Source organism: Oncorhynchus gorbuscha, linkage group LG18 (assembly GCF_021184085.1).
Source record: "Oncorhynchus gorbuscha isolate QuinsamMale2020 ecotype Even-year linkage group LG18, OgorEven_v1.0, whole genome shotgun sequence".
Lineage (NCBI taxonomy): Eukaryota > Metazoa > Chordata > Actinopteri > Salmoniformes > Salmonidae > Oncorhynchus > Oncorhynchus gorbuscha.
Window position 1 is genome coordinate 748,521 of NC_060190.1, and position 9,640 is coordinate 758,160.

At 42.3% G+C, this 9,640-nt stretch overlaps 1 protein-coding gene across 1 annotated transcript; it reads right to left on the minus strand.

The window, feature by feature from the left end:
* Positions 1-328: 328 nt before the first annotated feature.
* LOC124002699 (zinc finger protein 436-like) lies at positions 329-9,492 on the minus strand. The gene is made up of 3 exons (XM_046310362.1): positions 9,314-9,492; positions 4,989-5,205; positions 329-4,576 (listed from the first exon to the last, which is right to left on the minus strand). Exons 2-3 carry the CDS (start codon positions 5,185-5,187, stop codon positions 2,697-2,699), a joined length of 2,079 nt encoding a protein of 692 aa, XP_046166318.1. The 5' UTR covers positions 5,188-5,205; positions 9,314-9,492; the 3' UTR covers positions 329-2,696.
* Between the last annotated feature and the right edge of the window lie 148 nt (positions 9,493-9,640).

The following is a 9,640-nucleotide window of genomic DNA, read 5'->3' on the forward strand; positions in this document are numbered from 1 at the left end:
TCCCGGGACCACCCATACATAGAATGTATGCACACATGACTGTAAGTCGCTTTGGATAAAAGCGTCTGCTAAATGGCATATTATTATTATTATTATATATAGACTCAGCCCCCAGTATATACTATATATATAGACTCAGCCCCCAGTATATACTATATATAGACTCAGCCCCAGTATACAGACTTATATAGACTCAGCCCCTAGTATATACTATATATAGACTCAGCCCCCAGTATACAGACCTCTATAGACTCAGCCCCTAGTATACACTATATATAGACTCAGCCCCCAGTATACAGGCCTCTATAGACTCAGCCCCTAGTACACAGACTCAGCCCCCAGTATACAGGCCTCTATAGACTCAGCCCCCAGTATACAGGCCTCTATAGACTCAGTCCCCAGTATACAGGCCTCTATAGACTATATAGACTCAGCCCCTAGTATACACTATATATAGACTCAGCCCCCAGTATACAGGCCTCTATAGACTCAGCCCCCAGTATACAGGCCTCTATAGACTCAGCCCCCAGTATACAGGCCTCTATAGACTCAGCCCCCAGTATACAGGCCTCTATAGACTCAGCCCCCAGTATACACTATATATAGACTCAGCCCCCAGTATACAGGCCTCTATAGACTCAGCCCCCAGTATACAGGCCTCTATAGACTCAGCCCCCAGTATACAGGCCTCTATAGACTCAGCCCCCAGTATACAGGCCTCTATAGACTATGTTACTGTTTTACATGTTAGTCATGTACATGCGTTGCTTTAACAGGAAATAATGTATTTAAAAAAAAAAACATACTACACATTCATCATCTCCAGCACCACCCCAACATCAACATATGTGATGACATCATCAACCAATTAGTAGGTAATTACTAAACAAATTCCTCCTGATAATTGGATAAAATCACACTGATGTCATTGGAAACACATATTCCTCTATATATTTCACTGCAAAAAAACAACAACATATAAACACATATTCCTCTATATATTTTACTGCAAAACATAAAAATGTGCCATTTTCACAAATGTTGATGTTGGGAGTGGTGCTTGAGATTATGACTATGTAATTGTGAAATTGCCCTGTAACATGATACTGTGGTAGTTAAACGTTAGATATTGTTGTTTATTGTGTCATCTGTGCATTCAAAAGAAAGACAGTAGTGCCTTAGACCGCTGTGACACTCGGGAGGCCAGACGTCATGTTTTTACCATGACTAGACTAATAAGGCTGGGACATCAGTTTGTCAGTGTTCACGCTGTAATGGTCATGCTATTTAATCAGCTTCTGGATATGACACATCTGTCAGGTGGATGGATTATCTTCACAAAAGAAAAAAATGCTCAATAACAAGGACGTAAACAAATTTGAGCACAAAATAAGCTTTTTTTGTGTGAATGGAAAATGTATTGTTCAGTATATCGATCTCATGTAAAGGCTTTAGGCCTGGGAATAGCATTACTACAGCAACCACTATAGTTGTTAACGATCTTGTCTCGATCTCATCTAAATACGGATGATACTATATTACGTTACGGAATTACCCCGACTGCTGACCTGGCTGTGACAAGGCGACAGTCTGATTTTACAGTTGTGCAGGAAAACCCCTTACTGATTTTTAAAACTCAAACCTGGTCACGGGGTTGGTTAACTCTAGAAACTCCATTGGGGTTGGTTAACTCTAGAAACTCCATTGGGGTTGGTTAACTCTAGAGACTCCATTGGGGTTGGTTAACTCTAGAGACTCCATTGGGGTTGGTTAACACTAGAGACTCCATTGGGTTTGGTTAACACTAGAGACTCCATTGGGGTTGGTTAACTCTAGAGACTCCATTGGGGTTGGTTAACTCTAGAGACTCCATTGGGGTTGGTTAACTCTAGAAACTCCATTGGGGTTGGTTAACTCTAGAAACTCCATTGGGGTTGGTTAACTCTAGAAACTCCATTGGGGTTGGTTAACTCTAGAGACTCCATTGGGGTTGGTTAACTCTAGAGACTCCATTGGTGTTGGTTAACTCTTGAGACTCCATTGGGGTTGGTTAACTCTAGAGACTCCATTGGGGTTGGTTAACTCTAGAGACTCCATTGGTGTCTACAGAGTTCGGTAGATCAGCATTTGGTTTCCTTGTGCCTTGCGTGTGTCGAATAATCTACAATGCATTTTAAAATTGGAGGAATTGGTGCTCCGAGGGCATTTCAGACAGTTGTTATGGGACCTTGTTGCTAAAGAATGTCTGTTTTTTTATGATTGTGTTTTACTTTGTGTCATGTTGTGTATAACACTGTGTATATTGTGTTTATGAATGGGTAGTTGCATGTGTTTGTGTATTAATGTGTATATGAATTGGTAGTTTAATGGGTTTATTGTATATTAATGTGTATATGAATGGGTAGTTGAATGTGTTTATTGTATATTAATGTGTATTGTGGTGCTATACAGGCCTCATCTGGAAAAGAGACCTCGGTCTCAGTATTGACTCCCTGTCAAAATAAAGGTCAGATTTATACACTCTCTAGCACATTAGGTGGTGGTGGTATTCAAGTTGAGTTCATTTGTGAACTTCCAATTCACTCAGAAGTAAAAGAAGATGAAGATAGCCCTAAATGGTGCAGTCCATGACACCACTGCAAGGATAGGTGTGAATATCAATACCTATAGTTAGCTTATATATCCTCACTTCACGTTTATTTCACATCACTCTCCTCTCCCTCAACTTCTTTCTCTTCTTGGACAATCACATTGAAAGCACAGGCAGGCTTCCCTCCAATGGATATTCTCTCATGACTTCTTAGACTTCTTAGCTGAGTGAATCCCTCTCCACACCGAGAACATTGGTAAGGTTTCTCTCCACTATGTGATCTCTGATGATTCTTTAGGTCTCCTGCAAAACGAAAATTATTTCCGCAAAGTGAGCAGTGGTAAGGTTTCTCCCCTGTATGAATTCTCTGGTGATCTCTAAGGCTTCCTGAATGATTGAAGCTCTTCCCACATGTGGTGCAGTGGTAAGGCTTCTCTCCACTATGCACTCTTTCGTGTCTCTTAAGGTTTACTTTCTCACTGAAACTCTTCCCACATTGGGAGCAGAGGAAAGGTTTCTCTCCAGTGTGTACTCTTTGATGATTCTTAAGATTACTTGAGGAACTGAAAATCTTTCCACATTGAGGACAGGGGTAACGACCCCGATCAGGCAATCTTGATGTATCTGGGTCAACTACACCACTGTTGTTGTCGTCCTCTTCAACTTCTCTCACTTCCTTCTCATCAATTTTCTTCCCATCCTCCTCTTCTTTGACAATCACATTGAAAGTACAGTCACCATCCTCCTCTTTGACAATCACATTGAAAGTAGAGGGAGACGTCTCTCCAATATGTATTTTCTGATGGCTTTTAAGACTTTTTAGTTGAGGGAATCCCTCCCCACACTGAGAGCAGCGGTAAGGCTTCTCTCCACAGTGTGATCTCTGATGATTCTTTAGGTTTCCAGCAAAACAAAAACTATTTCCACACAGAGAGCAACGGTAAGGCTTCTCCCCTGTGTGTATTCTCTGATGTTTCTTAAGGTTTCCTGGCTGGCTAAAACTCTTCTGACAAAGAGAGCAGTGGTAAGGCTTCTCCCCTGTATGTACTCTTTGATGTTCCTTAAGACTTCCAGAACGATTGAAGCTTTTCCCACACTGGGTGCAGTGATACGGCTTCTCCCCACTATGTACCTTCTTGTGTCTCGTGAGGTTGAATTTTTCACGGAAACTCTTCCCACATGTGGCACAGTGAAATGGTTTCTCTCGACTGTGTACTCTTTGATGATTCTTTAGTTTACCTGAGGAACGGAAACTCTTCCCACACTGATGACAGGGGAATCGACCATGACCAGATAGCCTTGATGTATCTGGGTCAACTACACCACTAGGTTCCTGCTCTTCCTTAACTTCTCTCTTTACCGTCTCATCGATTTCCTTTTCATCCTCCTCCTCTTTGACAATCACATTGAAAGTACTGGCAGACTTCTCTCCACTGTGCGATCTCTGATGAGTCTTCAGGTCTCCTGCTCGACTGAAACACTTCCCACAAAGAGAGCAGTGGTGAGGCTTTTCTCCACTGTGAGATCTCTGATGAGTCTTCAGGTCTCCTGCTCGACTGAAACCCTTTCCACATTGAGAGCAGTGGTGAGGTTTCTCTCCATTGTGAACTCTTTGATGATTCTTTAGATTACCTGAGGAACTGAAACTCTTTCCACATTGAGGACAAGGGTAACGACCACGAAGTCTTGATGTATCTGGGTCAACTATACCACTAGTTTCCTTCTCTTCCTCAACTCCTCTCTTTTCCTTCTCATCCTCCTCCTCTTTGACAATCACATTGAGAGTACAGTCACCGTCCTCCTCTTTGACAATCACATTGAAAGTACAGGTAGGCTTCTCTCCACTGTGCGATCTCTGATGAGTCTTCAGGTCTCCTGCTCGACTGAAACACTTCCCACATTGAGGACAGGGGTAACTCTCACAACCAGGCAGTCTTGATGCTGTGGAACTGGGCTCGTTGACTGAGTCTGGGTTGGGGATCTCTCCTGTAAGAATATGAACAGATATAGGGTTAGAAACAGACAGAGGAACAAAGGCTTTATGTTTAACAATGTAGGATTCAACATTAATTAGGATTAACAGTGTATTGAAAGAAATACTTTTGCAAGGGGCTTGTTGCATTGCACATAAATAATGCCGCCATTGTCAAATTACAATGCATTGCGCAATGGTCGATAGACATTTTTGGGGGGCACTCGCCTTCCCTCTTACACATACTGAGGGTTATACTACAAAGCAGAATCAATGAGTTAGCCAGCTAACTTCCTTAAATATTCAGAATTAACATTTTATTCAACATCCAAAAACATATGTTTACATTTCTTAATGAACCAGAAAATCAATGGTTATTTTGGGTTGTTTACCTCTGAACCAAAGAGGATGTTATCCTGAATTTACCTGAGTCAACAGAGGCCCTGTCCTCCTCTCGCTCTTCCCCCTCCCCCTCATTGATTTCTCTCTCCTCCTCCTCCTCTTTGACAATCACATTGAGTTCCACTGTTTGATTGCAGTCCGCCAGCTTCACTGACAGCAACTCTGGACCCTGCTGTGAGCTTCTCTGGGCTGGAACACCACAACCAGAACCTGGTTCAGACATGGTAGGCTAGAGGTGGATCTAAAAGAAGAGAAGACCGAAAGAGTTCAGGGTGATTTTCACAAACCTCGATCGTGGTATAGCTCCAGAAAAGACAACAAAAAATGTATCTAAGCGGGTCACTTTCACACACACTTTCACACTGTACATACAGTACCAATCAAACGTTTGGACACACCTCCTCATTCAAGGGTTTTTCTTTCTTTATTCTACATTGTAGAATAATAGTGAAGACATCAAAACTATGAAATAACTCACATGGAAACATGTAGTAACCAAAGAAAGTGTCAAACAAATTAAAAATATATTTTATATTTGAGATTCTTCAAAGTAGCCACCCTTTGCCTTGATGACAGCTTTGTATACTCTTGGCATTCTCTCAACCAGCTTCATGAGGTAGTCCACCTGGAATGTATTTCAATTAACATGTGTGCCCTGTTAAAAGTTAATTTGTGGAATTTGTTTCCTTCTTAATGCGTTTGAGCCAATCAGTTGTGTTGTGACAAGGTAGGGGTGGTATACAGACGATAGCCCTGTTTGGTAAAAGACCAAGTCGACATTATGGCAAGAACAGCTCAAATAAGCAAAGAGAAACGACAGTCATGAAGGTCAGTCAATACGGATAATTTCAAGACCTTTGAATGTTTCTTCAAGTGGAGTCACAAAAACCATCAGGCGCAATGATGAAACTGGCTCATGAGGAACGCCACAGAAAAGGAAGACCCAGAGTTTCCCCTGTTGCAGAGGACAAGTTCATTAGAGTTAACTGCACCTCAGATTGCAGGCCAAATAAATGCTTCACCGAGTTCAAGTAACAGACACATCTCAACATCAACTGTTCAGAGGAGACTGCGTGATATCAGGCCTTCATGGTCGAATTGCTGCAGAGAAACCACTACTAAAAGACACCAATAGGAAGGGACTTGCTTGGGCCAAGAAACATGAGCAATGGACATTAGCCCAGTGGAAATCTGTCCTTTGTTCTGATGAGTCCAAATTCTTGGTTCCAACCACCATGTCTTTGACACGCAGAGTAGGTGAACGGATGATCTCCGCATGTGTGGTTCCCACTGTGACGCATGGAGGAGGAGGTGTGATGGTGCTTTGCTGGTGACACCGTCTGTGATTTATTTAGAATTCAACGCACATTTAACCAGCATGCAGCATTATGCAGCGATATGCCATCCCATCTGGTTTGGGCTTAGTCCCACTATCATTTGTTTTTCAACAGGACAATGACCCAACACACCTCCAGGCTGTGTAAGAGCTATTTGACCAAGAAGGAGAGTGATGGAATGCTGCATCAGATGACCTGGCTTCCACAATCACCCAACCTCAACCCAATTGAGATGGTTTGGGATGAGCTGGACTGCAGAGTGAAGGAAAAGCAGCCAACAAGTGCTCAGCGTATGTGGGAACTCCTTGAAGACTGTTGGAAAAGCATTCGTTTAACACTTTTTCAGTTACTACATGATTTCATGTGCCATTTTATAGTTTTGATGTCTTCACTACTAAAAATAGTAAAAATAAAGAAAAACCTTTGAAGGAGTAGGTCTGTGTAAACCTTTGATATATTCCAGCTCATGAATTTCCAGAATGGGTGTATTTGCATTAGCTACGCTATCTGCTACTCCCGGCTACTTCTTATCGGTGCCAACTTCACAACGTCACTGTCACTGAGTTCACACCCAGAGAAGTGTCGCTGTCCGTTCACACTGTCACTGAGTTCACACCCAGAGAAGTGTCGCTGTCCATTCACACTTCACTTCACACCCAGAGAAGTGTCGCTGTTCATTCACACTGTCACTGAGTTCACACCCAGAGAAGTGTCGCTGTTCATTCACACTGTCACTGAGTTCACACCCAGAGAAGTGTCGCTGTCCATTTTGCAGCCCTTAAAGAGTAGCCAATCCAAGTAGATGTTTCATATTGGACACGTACATTCTGTTTTGTATGCTATGGACTCTAGTGAGTAGAGGCTGGACCCTGGTTTTATTAGACACAATCGATTATGTACGGTGCAGTATTTATGTCCATTATGACGCAGAAGTGGATTAAAGCTGATTGGCCACTCTTTAAAGGGCCGCAAAATGAGCAGCGACGCTCCTGGGGGTGTAAACTCAGTGGACTTGGAGACTAGAAGTGTTCCTGGGGGTGTAAACTCAGTGGACTTGGAGATTAGAAGTGTTCCTGGGGGTGTAAACTCAGTGGACTTGGAGACTAGAAGTGTTCCTGGGGGTGTAAACTCAGTGGACCTTTTACTGCAGCACTTAGTCCACAAGATAAGAGTACACACACAAACAACATTGTTGACCATTTAGGATTGAAATAAACAAATACATCCCACAATATCTTATAGAAATACTTGTTATCAGACAAAGAATAATTACAAGGATAAAATACATGGATAATTCTGCACTAATTATTAATTTACAAAGTATTCACACAGAGAGGAAGTGGAAGAGAGAGGCCCAGCTAGGGTGCAAATCTGTATCCGTCCAGCAGGTGGTGTTTTCCCCCCAGTTGTTTGGCTAAGTAACCGATTTTTGTATGAAGTCAATGAAGAGTGCGTCGAATTCAGTCAACAACAAAAAAATATTATTTGCGACACAAGGTTTATTTGATCTAATAGAAGTTTCGTAATGTTTAAGTCGTTACAGGAGTGTACTGATATAAGTAGGACACTATACTGGAGTTGGCCCAAGATGGTAGTAAATGTTAGTAGCATACAATCTCTCCATTGAATACAGGCGGTTGACGTCAATAACCCTCATCAAATCTTTTTTTAAAGGATTACAATAATGAGATGTATCCACCAATTCAAAGAAAGGATAGGGGGGGGGAGCTAGACAGCCCACCGTGCCGCTTTGTGGACAACCACTCCCATTATGATCCTTCTGTAGCTCAGTTGGTAGAGCATGGCGCTTGTAACGCCAGGGTAGTTGGTTCGATCCCCGGGACCACCCATACGTAGAATGTATGTACACATGACTGTAAGTCGCTTTGGATAAAAGCGTCTGCTAAATGGTATATATTATTATATTATTATTAGGGCGGAGAGACATGCATCTTGTCAGTTTATCCAAAAGAACGGGACTCTTATTCTGGAGGATTCCAAAATATCCTTGACCCGGAAGTACTGCGTCACAGCTGTATCATAATGATGGAAAACCAAATGTTGCTTCTTAGGTCGACATTCCTTCTTCATTTGCTTGAAAATATTATGGAAAAAGGCTTATGCCTTGATCACACCAACAGAATTATTGCACAAAAAGGTACACAGCATCATCTGGATGTGTGTGCAGCATTCACATTCCGCTACCATTTCTGTCAAGACGTCTATGAATACAGTTTGACGCATATGTTCAATAAATTCAACATAAATCACCAAACAGAACGCACTGCCTCTGCAAATCAATGCTGCAAGGCAAACGCCGGACCAGTTGGATAAGAAATTACTTTTATTTTACCTTTAACGAGGCAAGCCAGTTCAGAACAAAGTATTATATTTCCAATTAAGGCCTACCCTGGCCAATTGTGCGCCACCCTATGGGACTCCCGATCACGGCCGGTTGTGATACAGCCTGGAATCGAACCAGGGTCAGTAGTGACGCCTTTAGCACTGAGATGCAGTGCCTTAGATCGCTGCGCCACTCGGGAGTACCAAAACGCAATAATACTGTCGGTATGATCGAGGCGTTGGCTGTTTGCATAAACCTGTACCTGGTTAGTTTAGCAACGGTTAGTCCAGCTAATTTGGCTAGCTACCTAGATAGCTAAACCAAATATTTTGTAAACAACCTATCTATCTGTGGCTAAACAAGGAGCAGCCGGTTAGCCTATTCCTCACAACAGCCATTTTACTCACAATGAGTCGACAGCTGGCTAACTATTAAATAAAAGTCACACTTCAACCGTGACCCTGAAATAAAGTTAGCATGTTAGCTAGTTAGCTACACAAACGGGTTTTGACGGGAGATGTGTTGCTAACTGGCTAACAGCTAACTAGCTGGGGGAACAACAAAACCAGGCCGCGGAAACCAGTGCGGTTTCATCCTGGAATATGTTGGTTTACAGACCGTGTTACAAGCATCATTAAAACAAATAATAATCATTAGCAATAGGTTACCTGGAACTGATTTCCTGTTTGGCTGAAAATAACTTGAGGAAATGTTGAGGTCTCGTAGAGCAAGCTGGAAAAAATGTATCCACTTTCTGAGTGAGTTTGGTCTGGATTATGAGATGCTGCAGGAAATGTTCGTGAGCGTCATATCAGCGTAATGTTTGTGCATGTTTTACAGGTCTCTCTTGTTCAACCCTATATTTAGGATATTATGCTGAATTAACTCAAACAGACTCGAAGGTAAACTTCAACATGTCTTTGTCCATGAAATAAACCCCACATTCATTGTGGTGACCTCATATGTCAGCACGTCACATCAATACACGACATTCC

Coding starts and splice junctions, on each gene's coding strand:
- LOC124002699 (XM_046310362.1), bottom strand. CDS start 5,187: ATGTCTGAACCAGGTTCTGGTTGTGGTGTTCCAGCCCAGAGAAGCTCA. Junction 4,577..4,988: donor CAGGGCCTCTGTTGACTCAG/GTAAATTCAGGA, acceptor ATATTCTTACAG/GAGAGATCCCCAACCCAGAC.